General features: G+C 49.3%; 1 protein-coding gene and 1 pseudogene across 1 annotated transcript in view; one reads left to right on the forward strand and one right to left on the reverse strand.

Moving 5' to 3' along the window:
- Positions 1 to 16,038, reverse strand: LOC136117903 (deoxyuridine 5'-triphosphate nucleotidohydrolase pseudogene; annotated as a pseudogene).
- The window catches only part of TMEM179 (transmembrane protein 179), a 14,355-nt gene continuing 8,987 nt past the window's right edge, over positions 16,037 to 21,404 (forward strand). The window contains exon 1 of the mRNA XM_065872864.1: positions 16,037 to 16,341. Within this exon, the coding sequence (XP_065728936.1) occupies positions 16,037 to 16,341 (305 nt within the window). The remainder of the gene's footprint in view (positions 16,342 to 21,404) is intronic.

Genomic DNA, 21,404 nt, shown 5'->3' on the forward strand with positions numbered 1-21,404 from the left:
TTAATTATTTCCAGTGGAACCAAAACTTTTCGGTGTCATCTAAAACTTGAACTTTCTCTATTTCTGGGTAAAAAATCCATTCACAAATGAGCTGTGCAATCGGTCCCCCTTTTTGACTCCAGACTCCTCCTTGCCAGAATTATGCTGGTGTGCAACATTTCCTCTATCATCTTCAGCTACGACAGCAGCTCCTACGTCGATGAAGTGTTTTGCGGCCCAACCAGAACGCGGAGCTACCCTCGCACAGCGTCCAGAAGCAAGAGCTATCTGGATGTCGGTTTTCACAGGGGCTTTCTCCATAGGTGGTGCTGGGTAATCACAAGCGCTGTACAGGTCCTATAGCCCGCGGCGCGCGGACCCCGTGGTCGGCAACGTGGCGCGCTCCAAGCGCTGGGCAAAGCGGGGTCGCACGCCGCCCTCCTCCGCAGGCCGGGCCGCTTGCCGGCGGAGATGACTTGTGCCTCTTGAGAGCAGGGCGTGGCAGGGCAGAGCACAGGAGGGGGCGGGGGGAAAAGAGTGGTGTTTGATTTTTGTTTTGATTTGCATCTCCTCACTATTAGAGAGCGCGGGCATCTTTTTGTATCCACGCTTACGTTTCCACTTCTGTGAACCCTCTGCTTATGCCTCATCTCTTCGGTTTGTGGGAGGTCTTGGAACAGGTGCGGAATCAAACCGCCTGTTTACATGGGCGGCACGTGTTTTCTTTTTTTTTTTTTTTTTTTTTAACATCTTTATTGGGGTATAATTGCTTTACAATAGTGTGTTAGTTTCTGATTTATAACAAAGTGAATCAGCTATACATATACATGTGCTCCCATGTGTCTTCCCTCTTGCGTCTCCCAACCACCCACTCTCCCCCTCCCACCCCTCCAGGCTGTCACAAAGCCCCGAACTAATATCCCTGTGCCTTGCGGCTGCTTCCCCCTAGCTATCTACCTTACTACGTTTGTTAGTGTGTATATGTCCATGACTCTTTCTCGCCCTGTCAAAACTCACCCTTCCCCCTCCCCATATCCTCAAGTCCGTTCTCCAGTAGGTCTGCGCCTCTATTCCTGTCTTATCCCTAGGTTCTTCATGACATTTTTTCCCCTTAAATTCCATATATATGTGTTAGCATACGGTATTTGTCTTTGTCTTTCTGACTTACTTCACTCTGTATGACAGACTCTAGGTCTATCCATCTCATTACAAATAACTCAATTTCATTTCTTTTTAAGGCTGAGTAATATTCCATTGTGTATATGTGCCACATCTTCTTTATCCATTCGTCCGATGATGGGCGCTTAGGTTCTTTCCATCTCCGGGCTATTGTAAATAGAGCTGCAATGAACATTTTGGTACATGACTCTTTTTGAATTTTGGTTTTCTCAGGGTATATGCCCAGTAGTGGGATTGCTGGGTCATATGGTAATTCTATTTGTAGTTTTTTAAGGAACCTCCATACTGTTCTCCATAGTGGCTGAACCAATTCACATTCCCACCAGCAGTGCAAGAGTGTCCCCTTTTCTCCACACCCTCTCCAGCATTTATTGTTTCTAGATTTTTTGATGATGGCCATTCTGACTGGTGTGAGATGATATCTCATTGTAGTTTTGATTTGCATTTCTCTAATGATTAATGATGTTGAGCATTCTTTCATGTGTTTGTTGGCATTCTGTATATCTTCTTTGGAGAAATGTCTGTTTAGGTCTTCTGCCCATTTTTGAATTGGGTTGTTTGTTTTTTTGCACGTGTTTTCTGTTGCAATCGGAAAGACAGCTCTGAAAGCTACAGGTCCTGGCGTTTGTCTTTTGACTCAATACTATATATTTAAAATATACGAATGTAATATTTTTCTATTTAATATGTATAGAAAATAGAAAAATATGAAATAGAAATATTAAATATTAAGTAGAAAAATATTTTTAAAATACTAATATGTTTTATTTTGCCATAGAGGATTTAAAATTTCTATATGGTTGAATCTTTCTGTCTTCTCTTTTCTTGTTGTTGGACGTACCTGTCTTGCTTGGAAGTGTCACCCTCACCTGAAATTATGCAAATAGAGGCTTACATTTTTTTTCCTTTCTTTCTTTCTTTCTTTTTTTTTTTTTTTTTTTGGCCATGCGCTATGGCATGTGGGATCTTAGTTTCCCCACCAGGGATTGAGCCGGCGCTCCCTGCATTGGAAGCAGGGAGTCTTAACCACCGGACCACCAGGGAAGTCCCCCGTTTGTTTTCCTACTAGATGTTTCTTCTTTGTTTGCATTTTGGCCCTTTAAAGCATTCTGCGTTTGTTTTCGTATCCGTGTGAGGGAAGGGTTAAGTGCGTTCTCCTTCCTGTGTCTGGTCGGCTGTGACAACATTATTGTGAAGTGAGCCCTCCCCTCTCCCAACCCCAAAGGGACAGAGGCCGCTTTTTCCTCTACCAGGTTCCCATGTACTTGAATTGGTTTCTGGTCCCTCTTGTCCGTTTCCCTGGTTATGTCCTACACAGCACCTGTTTGTCTATAGGCTAGCACAGCTTCATGCAAACCGTAACTCGCTGCAGAAAGTTCTGGCAATCACTGCATATTCATTCTTTATAATTAAACTTCAAAGTAAAAAATAGGAGTTGGGTGGGAGTGACGGTATCTCTGCATGCTTGTCTGGGAAGGACTGGCCTTCAGTTGTGGAAAGACAGCTCATCCAGAAGCTTGGTGTTTCCCTCCGAGCCTCCAGCCTTGTTTTCTGTCCTTTAATGACGTGGATGGCCCTTCCTCTAGACCACGTGCCCCTCTGGTCCAGTCTTCTCTAGGTCAGGGCTTTCGCAACTGGTGTCAGCTGGTCAGTGGTTCCCGGGATGCTGGGATGAGCCACATGGAGGCCCCACAGGACCGGGGTGCCTGCTCCCCCACCAGCTGCCGCCCCCTCGGCCAGTCTGAGGGAAATTGAAGACGGAGGCCACCTCCTCCGAGGTTTCAACGCCTCCTGGGAGGGGCCCATGTCCAGTGACTGGCTGATTTGGGCGTCCAAAGGCCCAGCCCCTGGCCCTGATTTGGGCCACGTCTGGAGGGCCACCGCCGTGGGGCCGGCTAGTTCTCTGTTGCGTCTGTGTCGCCGAGCAACTTCTCCAGGCCCAGTCCTGCTGCACTTGGTCACTCACAGGTGTTTTCCCAGGAGGCCCCTCCCCGGTCCCCCACATCCTCCTGCCTACAGACTGGGCGGCTTGGACATCAGACGTTTATTCTCCCGCAGTTCTGCAGGCTGGGAGTCCGAGGTCAAGGCGCGGGCAGGGCTGGTCCTCCTCAGGCCGTGCGGGAGAATTCACTCCGTGTCTCTCTCCTAGGCCTGGGGTTGCTGCTGTCGCTGGCCTTTAGGGCTTGTAGGAGCGTCCCTCTGACCTCGGCCTCTGTCTTCACAGGTCTCTCCCTGTGTGCGTGTCTGGCTCCAAATGTCCCCTTTTAATAAGGACACAGTCATAGTGGATGAGGGCCACCCTGGTGACCTCATTTTAACTTGATCACCTCTGTAAAGGTCCCATCTCTAAGTAAGGTCGCATTCCGAGGCCCCGGGGGGAGGGTTAGGACCCTGACATGTCTTTCTGGGGCTCAATCTCCAACACTTGGCTTGATGATGCACCAGTGTCTGCCTTGCAAGAGAACCCACGGCCGTCTCTGGAGGGGTCTGCCTTGGCCCCACCCCACCCCCCGCGCTGCCCATGGGACAGTGACATGTTAAGTCACGGTGTTAGCTGCTGCTGGGGGAAGCGAGCCTGCTCCAGAGGACCCGCGGGACCTAAGAACATGCCTCGCGCAAGGCAGGGAGCATGTGCGGGGCTGCGCCAGGTGCTGAGCGAGGCGGGGGGAGCAGAGTGTGAAGCTGCGGACGAAGGAGTTTACAGAAAAGGGAGGACGCTCCTGGAAAACAGGATTTAGCTCTGGGCGGGGCCCCTGGGAGGGTGCTAACTAGTTCCTCGAAGGTGTCCGTGCCCAGTCCCTGCATCCTGTGAACGGGCGCCCTTCCATGGAAGGACCTGGAGATGGGGACATGATCCCGGGTTATCCAGGTGGCCCCGTGCCATCACGGAGAAACTTTCCCGGCTGCAGAGCACCAGAGAGACGGCAGTGTGGGAAGGACTTGACCGCCTTTGCTGGCTTTGAGGATGGAGCTGGGAGGCTGCGGACCAAGGACTGTGGGGAGCCTCCAGAACCCCAGAAAGGCAAGGAAAGGGCTTGAGTGGAAATGCTCCCTGAGGCGGCAATGCCCACCAGAGGCCCGTGTTCTAAGGACTCGGCCGCACTGGACCCTCCAGCTGCCAGAGCAGCAGGGCCAGGCTGGGAAGGGGGCCCAGCATTGCTGAGAAGTTCAGGGGGGCCTCCGCTGTAGGCCCAGGATGGCAGTGGCAGCTGCTGTCACGGGACCATCTCCCTGATGGCGGTGGGGCTGATGGGGTCCCCAAGTAAGACAGACCAGGTGGCAGCACCCGCTCGCCAGAGGCAAGGTTGGCTCAGGTACGTAACCAGCAGCAAAGTCACAGTGGGAGCCGGGCACCCTGACGGCAGAGAGCAAGGGAGGTGGGTGAGCCCCTCAACGTCCCCGGGGGACCGACTATGTCATTCACTCTACACTCCAGACCATCGTAAAGAGTGAATAGGGGACGTTCCTGAGAGCAGCCCCTCCGCACATGAGATGCCATGACCCCCCGCCCGGTTTCCAGACCTGAGCTGGGTTTCAGCGCCAGCAGCCCCAGCTGGAGGATGGGCAGGGGGCAGAGGGGAGGACCGACCGCGCCGAGACTCGCGTTTGATGTGCTGCCCCGCCCTTCCCGGGGGGTCTCAGCCAGTTATTCAGGTAACCTCAGCGGTAAGGGAGGCAGCCCTACATCTCCAGGCACAGGGTCTGAGCTGAGATTAATCTGCAGGGTTGGGGAGACACATTCGTCTTGGCCTTCTTGTTAGAGCAGAGGCCCAGCTAACAAGTGGTGTTTGGGGCTCACAATGAGATCTCAAATGTGTAAAAGGTTGGAAATGGATAAACATTGTTGGGAGAATCTACTCTTTGGTCCCTTGGAGGGAAAGGCAATTCGGAACCTCTGGAAGTGACCCCCACCCCGCAAGACAATCTCAGATCCCGGGAGGAACAGCAGAGATGAGAACCACCCTTGAAGACCTGAAGGATGCGGGCTGGGGTCCCCAGCTTCCCCATGGAAATCCCCCTGAATAAGCCGATGGGTTCTGGAGGATGACAGCGAACTTCCACCAATGAAACCACGTGGAAATGTGAACCACAGCCCCATCTGGATGTGGCGTCTCTGGCAGAGTAGAGTAAGGTGCCCCCCGGTACGGGGCATCCGGCTGCTGATCTGGTGAATATATTCCTTTCCATCCCCACCAGAGACGGTTTGCAGTCACGTGGGAGGAAGAGCAGTGTTCATTACAGTCCTGCCCAGAGCTGCGTGAACTCTCCTGGCTTCTGTCATCACGTAGCTGAAGGGCCTGAACCATCTGGACAGACGGCACATTCTCGCGAGGTCTCTGTGTGGGAAGGAGCAGGCAGTGGCACACGTGTGCTGGAGGCCTCGGGAGGACGCCCGAGCTGTGCAGGACTCAGGGGCCCGCCCCAGCCGTGTCCTTCTAGGGTTTCAGTGGCCTCCTGCATGCTGGAGCATCCCCTGTGAAGCAAAGGACAGAGCACCGCCTCCGGCACCCGCCACCACTGAGGAGGAGGGACAGTGCTCAGAGGCCTCTTTGGGTCTGAAGCTCACACATCCCACACTTGGGGCCCTGCACTGACTCAGTTACTGAGTCACGTGGAAGACCACCACCTCTGATTGGGTCCTGGAGCAGGAAAGACCCTGTAGAACTTCTAAGCTGGACAAAAGTGGCCCCTGTGCTTGGGCCGTACAAATGGGCAGGTCTCATGCCTCTAGTATTAGCGGTATTTATGGGGGGAAAGGATGCTATGTGGTTTATAAGCCCCCGTAAGTTCATCAATGTAGACGCTAAGGTTCTGGAGCAAGGGCCCGCCATCCCCACGGGAGAATTGAATACCATTTATGCAACAGCTCCTGACTTGCCACTGGCCCTGGTGGAGACAGAGGGCCTAACCGTGGGGCGTCAGCTGACCACACAGCCAGGACTGACTAGCGTGAGCTGGATCCTGTCTGACCCACTACATCACAAGGTCACGCCCGCCCAGCGGCAGTCCACCGGAACGTGGAAACTGGTATATTTCAATCAGCAGCATCACGGTGAAAGTCACAGGTGAGATGCACCGGCGGGACTCTGTTCCCAACTACCTGGGAACTCACAAGAGGGAGGTTTGTGGGACAAACTATAGCTCCACCTCTGAGTCTGGCCCTGAAGGAGAGGTGAGGGGAAACCTTCAGGTGAGCAGAGCTTTAGAGAAGCTCGGGATCTATACACAGCACGTAGGGCTGGGCTGCTCAAGGTGTCGACTGCGGTGAATGCTGTGGTCAGGGGCTCACACCCACTTCAGGACAGATGGACCTGCTAATGGACCACAACTGTGACTCTCTCTAGAAATTGCTCTCTGCCATGGGAAGCTGCCTCACCCAGGACAATTCATCCCTGCCAGGGCCGCATCCCTTGACTTGGTCTCCATGGCTCAGCTTGGGACACGTCTGCCAGCGCTCAGAGCTTCCTGTGGGATTGGCCGAGGCCTCCGTTACGGCTGCATCACAGGCCGACGTCCCCCTTCGCCCAGTTCTGCTCCCTTGTTTCTTCACGCCATGTGTTGCTGCATGTAGATTTCGGAGTCTCAGAGTCTGTTTCCCAGGGAACTGACCTCAGATACTAGTTTAGAGAACAGCTACTGAATTTTGTATGTTTATCTTGGGTCCAATTATCTTACAAAATTCTCTTGTAAATTCTAGTAATTTTTAAAAGAGTATCTTGAGTGTTCTGGGTATATAATCATATTATCCTCCAATAAATATAATTTTGTCTCTTTGTTTCCATAGATATACTGCTTATTTTATTCTCTTGACTTGTTTCCTTAGGTAGAATTGCCAAACAAATCGTCACAATAGTTGTGACAATGAGAATTCCCATCTTGTTTCTGATTTGAGTGGGTGCAGAGTTTCAATGTTTATAGGCAGTTTTAAAAAATCATATTCAGGTACATTTCTTCTTGTTTTACAAAGACTTAAAAAAAATGGATATTTAATTGTGTGAATGACTTTTAGGTATCTCTTGACAAAAAACTTTGTGGTTTTCTCCTTTATTTGTTGGTGTAATAAACTATTGATAAATTTCCTAAAGCTAAGCTGTTCTTACATTTTAAATAAATTCTGCTTGTTCATATTTTCTTGTTTTCTTAATACATTGGGTTGTATTCAAAACACCAATATTTTCTTTGAAAAATTTTACATCAATATTTGTAAATGAAATTCCTTGTTACTTTCTTTCCTTCACTATTCTAATAGGATTTTAGCATTGGTGTAATGCTGACTTTTACAACATGAATTTTGGAGTTTTCCAGATTTTCTATAGATTGAAATTATTTTAAGGACAAGGGACTTCCATGACTTTTGAAGGGTAAGTAGAACTCACCTCTAAAACTGCTGGTGTCTTTTAAAACGGTAGATATTTAGGGGGGCGGAGTCAGGATGGCTGTGTGGGCAGACGCAGAGTTAGCGTCTCCCCACCGCTAGGGCACCTGCCGGCAGCTGCTGGGGGACTCTGACCCCCAAGGAGACGGGAGGAACCCCAGAGTGAACCGGTAGGACGGACGTAGGGGGACCGAGGCGGGAGCAGAAGTGGAGGCCAGACAGGCTCGGCGCCCCTGAGGCGGGGGAGATCAGGAGAGGCAGGCGGGAGGGGCCATCCAGGAGGAGGGGGAGAGGAGAGGAGGGCGATTGCCCCGCCCACTCGGGCCCAGGAAGCCTGCTGGGCTCCCAGGCGAGGTCCCTGCCCTCTGAGACCAGGGGTCGGGGGCACACTGGGGCCCCTTCTGTTCCTTGAGCCTAAGCCCCACTTCCCATAGCCCCTAGGGCCTTTTCCAGCCCTGTGGGTCCTGAGCATTGGCCCCGCCCACCACTCAAACCTCACCCCTGCTTAGGCCCCGCCCTCCACAGCCAAGGCCTTCCCCCCCAGCTCTATTTTTTTTTTGGTCTTTTCCCTCCTCCTCTTGTTTACTATTGTGGTACTGATGTACCTTCCAGTTGTTGATTCATCTATATTTTTCTTTTTACATTCTTTCTAACATATCTGTTACTTTCCTAGTCTAATTTTACTTTGTTATTGTTCTCTCTCTCTATTTTTCTTTGCCACTCCACACGGCTTGCGGGATCTTGATTCGGGAGCCTGGGGTCAGGCGGAAGCTCCTGTGGTGGGAGCTCCAAGTCCGAACCACCGGACTAACAGAGAACCTCTGACCCCAGGGAATATTCATCAGAGTGAGGTCTCACGGAGTTCCTCATCTCAGCACCAAGACCCAGCTCTACCCAACAGCCCACAAACTCCAGTGTTGGAAGCCTCAGGCCAAACAAACAGTAAAACAGGAACAGAATCCCACTAAAAAAAAAAAAAAAATGAGAGGGCAAAAAATATGTCACAGATGAAGGAGCAAGGTAACAACCTACAAGACCAAATAAATGAAGAGGAAATAGGCAGTCTACCTGAAAAAGAATTCAGAGTAGTGACAGTAAAGATGATCCAGAATCTCAGAAATAGAATGGAAGCACGGATTGAGAAAATACAAAATAACAAAGATCTAGAAGAACTAAAGAACAAGCAGAGATGAGCAACACAATAACTGAAATGAAAAATACACTAGAAGGAATCAATAATAGAATAATGGAGGCAGAAGAACGAATAAGTGAGCTGGAAGACAAAATGGTGGAAAGAACTGCCAAGGAGCAGAATAAAGAAAAAAGAATGAAAAGAATCGAAGACAATCTTAGAGACCTCTGGGAAAACACTAAACACACCAACATTCGAATTATAGGGGTCCCAGAAGGAGAAGAGAAAAAGAAAGGGTCTGAGAAAATATTTGAAGAGATTATAGTTGAAAACTTCCCTAACATGGGGAAGGAAATAATCATCCAAGTCCAGGAAGCACAGAGAATCCCATACAGGATAAACCCTAGGAAAAACACACCAAGACACATATTAATCAAACTAACAAAAATTAAATTCAAAGAAAAAATATTAAAAGCAGTAAGGGAAAAACAAAAAATAATGTACAAATGAATCCCCATAAGGTTATCAGCTGATTTTTCAGTGGAAACTCTGCAGGCCAGAAGGGAGTGGCAGGATATACTTAAAGTGATGAAAGAGAAAAACCTACAACCAAGATTACTCTACCCAGCAAGGATCTCATTCAGATTCGATGGAGAAATCAAAAGTTTTACAGACAAGCAAAAGCTAAGAGAATTCAGCACCACCAAACCAGCTTTACAACAAATGCTAAAGGAACTTCTCTAAGCGGGTGAAGAAAAAGGCCCACAAAGACAAACCCAAAACAATTAAGAAAATGGTAATAGGAACATATATATCGATAATAACCTTGAATGTAAATGGATTAAATGCCTCAACCAAAACACACAGACTGGCTGAATGGATACAGAAACCAGACCCATATATATGCTGTCTACAAGAGACCCACTTCAGACCTAGGGAAACTTACAGACTGAAAGTGAAAGGATGGAAAAGGATATTTCGTGCAAATCGAAATCAAAAGAAAGCTGGAGTAGCGATACTCGTATCAGATAAAATAGACTTTAAAATAAAGACTGTTACAAGAGATAAGGAGGGACACTACATAATGATCAAAGGATCAATCCAAGAAAAAGATATAAAATTGTAAATGTTTATGCACCCAATAGAGGAGCACCTCAATATATAAGGCAAATGCTAACAACCATGAAAGGAGAAACTGACAGTAACACAATAATAGTAGGGGACTTTAACACCCCACTTACACCAATGGACAGATCATCCAAACAGAAAATAAGGAAACACAAGCTTTAAGTGACACAATAGACCAGATAGATCTAATGGACATTTATAGAACATTCCACCCAAAAGTGGCAGAATACACTTTCTTCTCAAGTGCACATGGAACATTCTCCAGGATAGACCACATCCTGGGTCACAAATCAAGCCTCAGAAAATTGAAATCATATCAAGCATCTTTTCTGATCACAAAGCTATGAGATTGGAAATCAATTACAGGAAAAAAAACTGTAAAAAGCACAAATATATGGAGGCTAAACAGTGCACTTCTAAACAACCAAGAGGTCATTGAAGAAATCAAAGAAGAAATAAAAACATACATAGAAACAAATGACAATGAAAACACGACGACCCAAAACCTATGGGACACAGCAAAAGCAGTTCTAAGAGGGAAGTTTACAGCAGTTCATCTCACCTCAAGAAACAAGAAAAAACTCAAATAAACAATCTAACCGTACACTTAAAACAACTAGAGAAAGAAGAACAAAGAAAACCCAAAATCAGTAGAAGGAAAGAAATCATAAAGATCAGAGCAGAAATAAATGAAATAGAAACAAAGAAAACAACAGCAAAGGTCAATAAAACTAAAAGCTGGTTCTTTGAGAAGATAAACAAAGTTGATAAACCATTAGCCAGACTCATCAAGAAAAAGACAGGGTTTCCGTGGTGGTGCAGTGGTTGAGGGTCCGCCTGCTGATGCAGGGGACACGGGTTCGTGCCCTGGTCCGGGAAGATCCCACATGCCGCGGAGTGGCTAGGCCCATGAGCCATGGCCGCTGAGCCTGCGCGTCTGGAGCCTGTGCTCTGCAATGGGAGAGCCCACAACAGTGAGAGGCCCACATACCGCAAAAAAAAAAAAAATAAATAAATAAAAGCTGGTTCTTTGAGAAGATAAACAAAATTGATAAACCCTTAGCCAGACTCATCAAGAAAAAAAGGGAAAGGATGCAAATCAATAAAATTAGACATGAAAAAGGAGAAATCACAACTGACACTGCAGAAATACAAAGGATAATAAGAGACTACTACAAACAACTATATGCCAATAAAATGGACAACCACGAAGAAATGGACAAATTCTTGGAAAGCTACAATTTTCCAAGACTGAACCAGGAAGAATTAGAAAATATAAACAGACTTATCACAAGTGATGAAATTGAAACCGTAATCAAAAATCTTCCAACAAACAAAAGTCAAGGACCAGATGGCTTCACAGGTGAATTCCATCAAACATTTAGAGAAGGGCTAACACTGATATTTCTCAAACTCTTCCAAAAAATTGTAGAGGGAGAAACACTCTCGAATTCATTCTACGAAGCCACCATCACCCTGATACTAAAACCAGAAAAAGATATCACAAAAAAAGAAAATTATAGACCAATATCACTGATTAACATAGATGCAAAAATCTTGAACAAAATACTAGCAAACAGAATCCAATAGCACTTAAAAGGATCATACGCCATGATCAAGTGGGATTTATCCCAGGGATGCAAGGATCCTTCAATATACGCAAATCAATCAATGTGATACACCATATTAAGAAATTGAAGAATAAAAACCATATGATCATCTCAATCGATGCACAAAAAGCTTTTGACAAAATTCAACACCCATTTATGATAAAAAGTCTCCAGAAAGTGGGCATAGAGGGAACCTACCTCAACATAATAAAGGCCATATATGACAAACCCACAGCAAACATCATTCTCAACGGTGAAAAACTGAAAGCATTTCCTCTAAGATCAGGAACAAGACAAGGATGTCCACTCTTATCACTATTATTCAACATAGTTTTGGAAGTCCTAGCCACGGCAATCAGAGAAGTAAAAGAAATACAAATTGGAAAAGAAGTAAAACTGTCACTATTTGCAGATGACATGATACTATACATAGAAAATGCCACCAGAAAACTACTAGAGCTAATCAATGAATTTGGTAAGGTTGCAGGATACAAAATTAATGCACAGAAATCTCTGGCATTCCTATACACCAACAATTAAAAATCAGAAAGAGAAATTAAGGAAATACTCCCATTTACCATCACAACAAAAAGAATAAAATACCTAGGAATAAAGCTGCCTAAGGAGGCAAAAGACCTGTACTCAGAAAACTATAAGACACTGATGAAAGAAATCAAAGATGACATAAACAGATGGAGAGATATACCATGATCTTGGATTGGAAGGATCAATATTGTGAAAATGATTATACTACCCAAAGCAATCTACAGATTCAATGCAATCCCTATCAAACTACCAATGGCATTCTTCACAGAATTAGAACAAAAAATCTTACAATTCGTATGGAAACATGGAAGACCCCAAATAGCCAAAGCAATCTTGAGAAAGAAAAACAGAGTTGGAGGAATCAGGTCCCCCAACTTCAAACTATACCACGAAGCTACAGTAATCAAGACAGTATGGTACTGGCACAGAAACAGAAATATAGGTAAATGGTACAGGATAGAAAGCCCAGAGATAAACCCATGCACATTTGGGCACCTAATTTATGACAAAGGAGGCAAGAACATACAATGGAGAAAAGACAGCCTCTTCAATAAATGGTGCTGGAAAAACTGGACAGGTACATGTAAAAGAATGAAATTAGAACACTGCCTAACACCATACAGAAAAATAAACTCCAAATGGATTAAAGATTTAAATGTAAGACCAGACAGTATAAAACTTTTAGAGGAAAACATAGGAAAAACACTCTTTGACATAAACCACAGCAAGATCTTTTCTGACCTACCTTCTAGAGTAACAGAAATAAAAACAAAAATAAACAAATGGGACTTAAATAAACTTAAAAGTTTTTGCACAGCGGAGGAAACCATAAACAAGACAAAAAGGCAACTCTAAGAATGGGAGAAAATATTTGCAAATGAGACAACAGACAGATTAATCTCCAAAATATACAAACAGCTCATGGAGCTCAATATCAGAAAAACAAACAATCCAATTAAAAAATGGATGGAAGACCTAAATAGACATTTCACCAAGGAAGACATACAGATGGCCAAGAGGCACATGAAAAGATGCTCAACATCACTAATTATTAGAGAACTACAATGAGGTATCACCTCACGCCAGTCAGAATGGCCATTATCAAAAAAGCTAGAAACAATAAATGCTGGAAATGGTGTAGTGAAAAGGGAACCCTCCAGCACTGTTGGTGGGAAAGTAAATTGGTACAACCACTATGGAAAATAGTATGAATGTTCCTTAAAAAACTAAAAATAGAATTACCATACGACCCAGCAATCCCACTACTGGGCATATACTCTGAGAAAACCATAATTCAAAAAGAGACATGCACCACAATGTTCATTGCAGCTCTATTTACAATAGCCAGGACATGGACCCAACCTAAATGTCCATCGACAGATGAATGGTAAAGAAGATGTGGCTGCCACGGAGCGGCTGCGCCCGTGAGCCATGGCCGCTGAGCCTGTGCGTCCGGAGCCTGTGCTCTGCAACAGGAGAGGCCACGGCAGTGAGAGGCCCGCGTACCGCAAAGAAAAAAAAAAAAAAGAAGATGCGGCACATGTATACAATGGAATATTACTCAGTCATAATAAGAAACAAAATTGAGTTATTTGTAGTGAGGTGGTTGGACATAGAGTCCGTCATACAGAGTGAAGTAAGTCAGAAAGAGAAAAACAAATACCATATGCTAACACATATATGGAATCTAAAAAAAAAAAAAAATACTGATGAACCTAGTTGCAGGGCAGGACTAAAGATGTAGACATAGAGAATGGACATGAGGACATGGGGTGGGAGGGTGAAGCTGGGGCGAAGTGAGAGTAGCATTGACATATATACGCTACCGAATGTAAAATAGTTGGCTGGTGGGAAGCAGCCGCATAGCACAGGGAGATGGGCTCGGTGCTCTGCGATGACCTAGACGGGTGGGATAGGGAGGATGGGAGGGAGGCTCAAGAGGGAGGGGATATGGGGACGTGTGTGCACATGGCTGATTCGCTCTGGTGTACAACAGAAACGAACACAGTGTTGTGAAGCAATTATACGCCCATAAAGATCTCTTAAAAATGGTAGATATTTAATAATCTTTCCAGTTTATTCTGTAGTTCTCCCTTTGGGCCACTTGCCTCTCAATTGTCATGGTCTCTTGTTTTGGCCTAACCCTTAAAGTGTAAGACCCCCAGATGTGTTCAAATTAGTCCACTGGATAATGATTGGATGGGATTTCAACTCTTGTCCAAGTTGGCGGGGGGGGGGGCGGCACCGAATTTCCTGAGCAGGCTCCCTTTGGTCGAATCGGGGAACTCAACGGTAGCAGAAACCCCATGTGTATTCTCCAAGGGAAGGGTTGCTGTCTCAGACCCACGACTGGTCTTCGACGTGTGCTTTAAAGTGCACAGAAGACAAATTACACATGGTACCAGCACAGGAAAAGATGCTCACCCTCACGATGACAAGGGAAACCCAAGGTCACACATCAACGAAGACTGATAGAATTTAAATGCAACCGATTTTCTCAGTTTTGGAGAGGGTGTCTGCAGCATGGATGAGAAGGTAAGTTGGTGCAACATTTTAAGAGACCAGTTCGGTAATTTCTGTCAACTCTTAAAGGTGCACACCCCATGACCCAGCAGTTCCTCTCCTAAGAACTTCTCTCTCAGGAAGTACCTGTACAAGTGCACAATCGTGTGTACAAGGAAGCTCACTCAACAGTATTTGAACCAGCAACAGTGGAAGACATTAACCAGCGACCCAGAGAGGGACAGTTACGCAAATTGTGGAGTCTTCACGATTGTGGACTTTTACACGGTTATTAAGAAGAACGAAGTAGATCTCTGTGTGGGCAGGGAATACGGTCCAAGGCACACTGCCGAGTGAGGGCATCAACCTGCAGAATGGTGTGCACAGTATGGAGCACTCGCGCAACCTGTGTGTGTTCATGTGCTTAGCAAAATGTCTAGAGAAGTAGAAGTCAGACTGTGAGGGGTGGCCACCCCAGTCACGTGGCCGGATCGGGGTGGGGAGGGCAAGAAGGAGACGTTGTGCTTTTATTTCATACATAACATCTATGTGGCTTGACTCTTAAAATGCGCATATATTACTCTGGCAATAAAACAAAAAGGTTTTTTCAGCGCTTGCAACAAAAAAGCCGACGTAATTTTAAACCGGTTGGCAGTGTCTCTTGGAAGGAGGCTTCCTCACTCTGGGAGTTGGACTAAATGTGACTTAGTCTCAGGGGAGCTAGAAAAGGCATTACTTCCATTAATTAATGCAGCAGCAGATTCCATCTCGGGAAAGGCTGTCTGAGTGAGGTGCCCGGGGCATCCATTATTTATCTACAAATACCAACTCAGGGCTCTGCTTGTGCCAGGCAGTGAGAGATATCCCTTCTGAGGGTGCTGTGCCGGCGAAGCACAGACAGCTAACAGAGCCACTCTGTCCTCTCGGCACCCATCTCTCCGTGGACGACCCCTGTGCCACTTCCTCGACCCCAGATCCTCCCCTCTCCGGCCCATTTCCCGTGTACTTGGTGCACTCCAGGATCCCCGAAAAAGAGTCATTCCAGTCCGGACTGAAAACCTCACTCCCACCCCTCATTATGGGCATCTTGAATCAGTCCCTGTGAATCTCTCTCTCCTAGCCTCCTTTCCTTAACGCCAGTGGGGCAACTGGGGACCGGGGAACCATCGTATGTGAGGCCCGCACAGGTAGAGTCGGGTCTCGGTAAGCCGACATAGCAATCTTCCCATTCCCTCTCCTGGTTTCCATTCCGCTTCTGCATCGGTACACCCGTTCTCCAGCGTGGCCCACACCCACCCATTGTCCCCTTTGCCCCCTTTCCGCGCCGCGAGCCCGCCGGTAGCGGTCCGTGGTGCTGACCGCAGGCGCGGCCCGCGCTCGGCCGCTGCGCACGCGTCCCGGGCGGGGCGCGCAGGACCCCGCCGGCGCCGCCACTGCGCAGCCTCCCGCGCGGATCCGGCCCGGCCTGCGCGCGGCGCCGGGAGACTCCCGCGGCCTCGTCTCCCGGCCTGCGCCCCTCGTCCCGCGTCGCCAGCCAGCCCCGCGGCCTCCTCCGGCCGCTTCCTCGGCCCGCCTGGCCCCGCCATGGCGCTCAACAATTTCCTCTTCGCGCAGTGCGTCTGCTACTTCCTGGCCTTTCTGTTCAGCTTCGTGGTGGTGGTGCCGCTGTCCGAGAATGGCCACGACTTCCGCGGCCGCTGCCTGCTCTTCACCGAGGGCATGTGGCTGAGCGCCAACCTGACGGCGCAGGAGGGCGAGCGCTTCACCGTGCAGGAGTGGGGCCCGCCGGCCGCCTGCCGCTTCAGCCTGCTGGCCAGCCTCCTCTCGCTGTTGCTCGCCGCGGCGCACGCCTGGCGCACGCTCTTCTTCCTCTGCAAGGGACACGAGGGGTAAGTGGGGGCCTCGCAGCTGCCCTGCACCGACAGACGCAGCCCTTACCCCTGGCACGGCCCCCCTTCCGTGCCCACAGCGTCCCAGGCTCTCCCTGACAAGGAGGAGGGTGAGTCCCTGCGTCTCCCCACGGTCTCAGAGGCCCGAAAATATCAACCATCGGCCCTCACCACTTCCACGGAAACTGCCCTTTGTCTACACGCAGAACCGAGGGGCCATGGCGTTCTCCGTACCGGGACAGTGCTTCCCTCTCCAAGCGCGCATCACCACCCACACCCCGGGGTGCAAGTGTTGCCTCGTCATCTCGGAGCCATTTGGGCCTCCGTCTCTGGCCCAGCGGGGCCCACGCCCGTCAGCACCGCGGACAGCTCCCAGCCGGGTTTGGCCTGCTCCCAGCTCCGGGTGGAGGGGGAGGGACCAGGCAGGCAGGGGGCCGACCCGGCTAACAGGGGATCCTCCCCCGTTCCCAGCCTCCTGGGAAGGAAAGCCGGAGGGAAGCCCTCGAGGCCCACCGCTATGGCACACACCTTGGCTGGGGGACGGGGGAGAGGGAGCAGCAGGTGTGTGGGGCCCCGCTAGCCTCCGCCCCCCTCCCCCCCACCCCGCCACCATTTTTCTCTTCACCTTGTCCTGTCCTGGCTCTGTTTTGTGAGAGAGTGGGATGTGGGTCCCTGGGCTGGGGTTCTCAGCCAGTAACACTCCCTGGGCCTCTACCCCTGTGGGACCCTGTGTGGCCCGCCCCACCCACGCCCAGGCTGTGGATCCCTGCGCCCTGGAGCGGCCAGGTCTCCTGCAGAGGTCCCGGGAGGCCGCTCTTGCCTGTTGCCTGCCCTCACATCTACGTGGGAAGTCCACGCCTTCTCCCAAACTCTGCCCCCACCCTCACCCCCATCCATCATCTGCTGGTAGTTTTTAGTGGCTTTTCACTTCTTCCGGGGAGCGGGGCTCTGAGGCTGTGAGTGGGCAGGGACTCCTGAGAGCTCTTAGCTTGGCTCTGGCATGGAGAGAGGGGCTGGAGAGAGGAAGGGGGGCTGCAGGTTGAGGAGGAAAGGGACAGCTGAGGCGGGGGGAGAGGGGTGAAATCCAAGCAACCCATGTGTATGAGTTTCCAGGGGCTGCTGTAACAGAGCACCACAAACTGGGGCTTAAGACAATTTATTCTCTTACAGTTCTGGAGGCCAGAAGCCCCCAATTAAGGTGTTGTCAGGGTTGGTTCCCTCTGGGGGGTTAATATTTTCCAGGCCTCTTCCTAGCTCCTGGCGGCGGCTGCAACCCCTGATGTCCCTTGGCTTAGGCCTTTGTCGCTCCAATCTCTGTCTCCCTCTCCACGTGGCCTCTTCTCTCTTTCCTTCTTCTCATAAGGATGCTAGTCATTGGATTTGGGGCCCACCCTGAATCCAGGATGACCTCATCCTGAGATCTTAAGCTTGATGACACCCACAAAGACCCTATTTCCAAATAAGGTCGCATTCACAGGTACTGGGGGTGCAGATGTGGGCATACGTTGTCAGGGGATGCAATTCAACCCAGTGCACGAAAGTTCTGCATTCGGGGTCTGCAGAAGCCATGTGTCAGCCCAGGGCGTCCTCCGGGTGCTGTGTGTGGGGTGGGAGCTCTTCCCAGGGTGAGCCCGGGCCAGTCCCGGGGGGGCGCCTGCCCTGCTTCTCCTTCCCTCCACCCGCACGATGGCTGGTGTCCCGAGGAGGCTTTGAGACACATCTGCACCTGCGGTGCCAAGCCCACGTGGTGCCCGGTCGGAGTCTCCAGTGCAGGTTGGGGCTGGAGAAGCATCTCTGATTACGAGACAGGGTCTGAGGCAGAGGAGGGGCGGTCAGCAGGCGGGGTAGGTTGAGGTCCCTTCAGTCTGGGAAGCTGAGGGCAGTGGGCACAGGCCAGGTGGGGGCCACGGCTTGGTCATCAGCTGACGCCCATGGTTCCAGCTTGTCCCTACAAGACAGGTGACCTCAAGGCATTCAGGGTCTACCTGGTGAGGACGTGTAGGCAGCTCTGTAGGTGGGGCCCAGCCCCCCGTGGCTCTGAGTGGTGGGAGATTTCAGAGGCACCACCAGAGGCTGGGAGCTAAGAGCCCAGAACCTGCAAGGAAGGAATCCTGGTCACGCAGGACCGCCTGTTTCACACAAGTTGGGCAGCAAACCTAGGAACCTAGGGACAGCTTCTGTCCTTTGTCATCTCATAGAAGGTGTCCATCAGCTCTGTGAAACCATCCCCATCCCCATCTTAAAGACAGAAAACTGAGGCTTGGGAGTGTACATGCCTCCCTGTGCTCTTTCACTGTGCCCGTCCTCTGAGGACAGAGGGAACCTGTGCTCCCATGGAGGTGGCCTGGTTGGAGGAACACTTAGGGTCCTCTGTCCCTTTGCATCAGTCCTAGGGGCTCATCTGTCCTGCCACCAACGGCCTCGACCATGGCAGCCAAGGCTGGGCCACGCTTCTCTTCTCCAGGGACATCTGTTGCAGAATGTCCTTCCCAGCCATCAGGAATTCCGGCCCAAGGCCACAGGGTTGTCCCGCTGCCTGTTCCCACCCTGTCCACCACGCAAGCCAGTTGGCAGTTGGTCAGCTGTGATGACATCTGTCACAAGTGTCATCCTTTCTTCTTAGTTTGGGTTGTAGGAGCAGGTCACAGCTCTTGTGGATGTCCAGGCCATGGCTGTGCACCTGAGGGGACCCTGGGCTGGCTGAACCCAAGGCGCACACATACCTTGTTCACCTCTGTGTGCTCAGGGCTGAGCACGGGGCATGGTGCCCAGGAGTCACCAAATTAGTGATTGTTGAGTGAATGACAGCGAGATTCCTGCCCCTTGAGGTTTGCTGCTTCGCAGCCACTCACGGGCCCTGATGCCTTTGCAGACTCACAGTCTGACCGAGGGTTCAGCCCTCTGGGCTCGCTGTGTCAGCCAGGTCTGGACCTGTGGGAAGGCTGGGTCTGCCTCATCCAGCCACGGGCAGGACGGTCAGCCGAGGGCAGCCGATTCCGGCACAGTTGTTGGTCAAGCTGCATAGACCAGGCGAGCAGGTGCTGGGTGGGTAAAGGGACTCGGGAGGGCCAGGAGGCCGGGAAGGGCAGGTAGAGACAGCAGTGTGATGGACGATGGCTCTCACGGGTGTTGATGGCCACCGGACATCCGGCCCATGAAGGACACCACTGCCCTCCTTAGACTTGGGTTCTTTTCTTTGTTTGTTTTTTTGCGGTACGCGGGCCTCTCACTGTCGTGGCCTCTCCCGTTGCGGAGTACAGGCTCCGGACGCGCAGGCTCAGCGGCCATGGCTCACGGGCCCAGCCGCTCCGCGGCATGTGGGATCTTCCCGGACCGGGGCACAAACCCGCGTCCCCTGCATTGGCAGGCGGACTCCCAACCACTGCGCCACCAGGGAAGCCCTAGACTTGGGTTTTTATTTTTTTTATTTATTTATTTTTTCCCTAGGTATTGTCTTTATTTTATTTATTTATTTATTTTTAACATCTTTATTGGGGTATAATTGCTTTACAATGGTGTGTTAGTTTCTGCTTTATAACAAAGTGAATCAGTTATACATATACATATGTTCCCATATGTCTTCCCTCTTGCGTCTCCCGCCCTCCCACTCTCCCCATCCCACCCCTCCAGGCTGTCACAAAGCACCGAGCTAATATCCCTGTGCCTTGCGGCTGCTTCCCCCTAGCTATCTACCTTACTACGTTTGTTAGTGTGTATATGTCCATGACTCTCTCTCACCCTGTCAAAGCTCACCCTTCCCCCTCCCCATATCCTCAAGTCCGTTCTCCAGTAGGTCTGCGCCTCTATTCCTGTCTTATCCCTAGGTTCTTCATGACATTTTTTTCCCCCTTAAATTCCATATATATGTGTTAGCATACGGTATTTGTCTTTTTCTTTCTGACTTACTTCACTCTGAATGACAGACTCTAGGTCTATCCATCTCATTACAAATAGCTCAATTTCATTTCTTTTTAAGGCTGAGTAATATTCCATTGTATATATGTGCCACATCTTCTTTATCCATTCATCCGATGATGGGCGCTTAGGTTGTTTCCATCTCCGGGCTATTGTAAATAGAGCTGCAATGAACATTTTGGTACATGACTCTTTTTGAATTTTGGTTTTCTCAGGGTATATGCCCAGTAGTGGGATTGCTGGGTCATATGGTAGTTCTATTTGTAGTTTTTTAAGGAACCTCCATACTGTTCTCCATAGTGGCTGAACCAATTCACATTCCCACCAGCAGTGCAAGAGTGTTCCCTTTACTCCACACTCTCTCCAGCATTTATTGTTTCTAGATTTTTTGATGATGGCCATTCTGACTGGTGTGAGATGATATCTCATTGTAGTTTTGATTTGCATTTCTCTAATGATTAATGATGTTGAGCATTCTTTCATGTGTTTGTTGGCAATCTGTATGTCTTCTTTGGAGAAATGTCTATTTAGGTCTTCTGCCCATTTTTGGATGGGGTTGTTTGTTTTTTTGTTATTGAGCTGCATGAGCTGCTTGTAAATTTGGGAAATTAATCCTTTGTCTGTTGCTTCATCTGCAAATGTTTTCTCCCATTCTGAGGGTTGTCTTTTGGTCTTGATTATGGTTTCCTTTGCTGTGCAAAAGCTTTGAAGTTTCATTAGGTCCCATTTGTTTATTTTTGTTTTTATTTCCATTACTCTAGCATGGTGGGTCAGAAAGGATCTTGCTGTGATTTATGTCATAGAGTGTTCTGCCTATGTTTTCCTCTAAGAGTTTGATAGTTTCTGGCCTTACATTTAGGTCTTTAATCCATTTTGAGCTTATTTTTGTGTATGGTGTTAGGGAGTGATCTAACCTCATACTTTTTTTTTTTTTTTTTGGCGGTATGTGGGCCTCTCACTGTTGTGGCCTCTCCCGTTGCGGAGCACAGGCTCCGGACGCGCAGGCTCAGCGGCCATGGCTCACGGGCCCAGCCGCTCCGCGGCATGTGGGATCTTCCCGGACCGGGGCACGAACCCGTGTCCCCTGCATCGGCAGGCGGACTCTCAACCACTGCGCCACCAGGGAAGCCCTAACCTCATACTTTTAC

Source organism: Phocoena phocoena, chromosome 2 (assembly GCF_963924675.1).
Source record: "Phocoena phocoena chromosome 2, mPhoPho1.1, whole genome shotgun sequence".
NCBI lineage: Eukaryota > Metazoa > Chordata > Mammalia > Artiodactyla > Phocoenidae > Phocoena > Phocoena phocoena.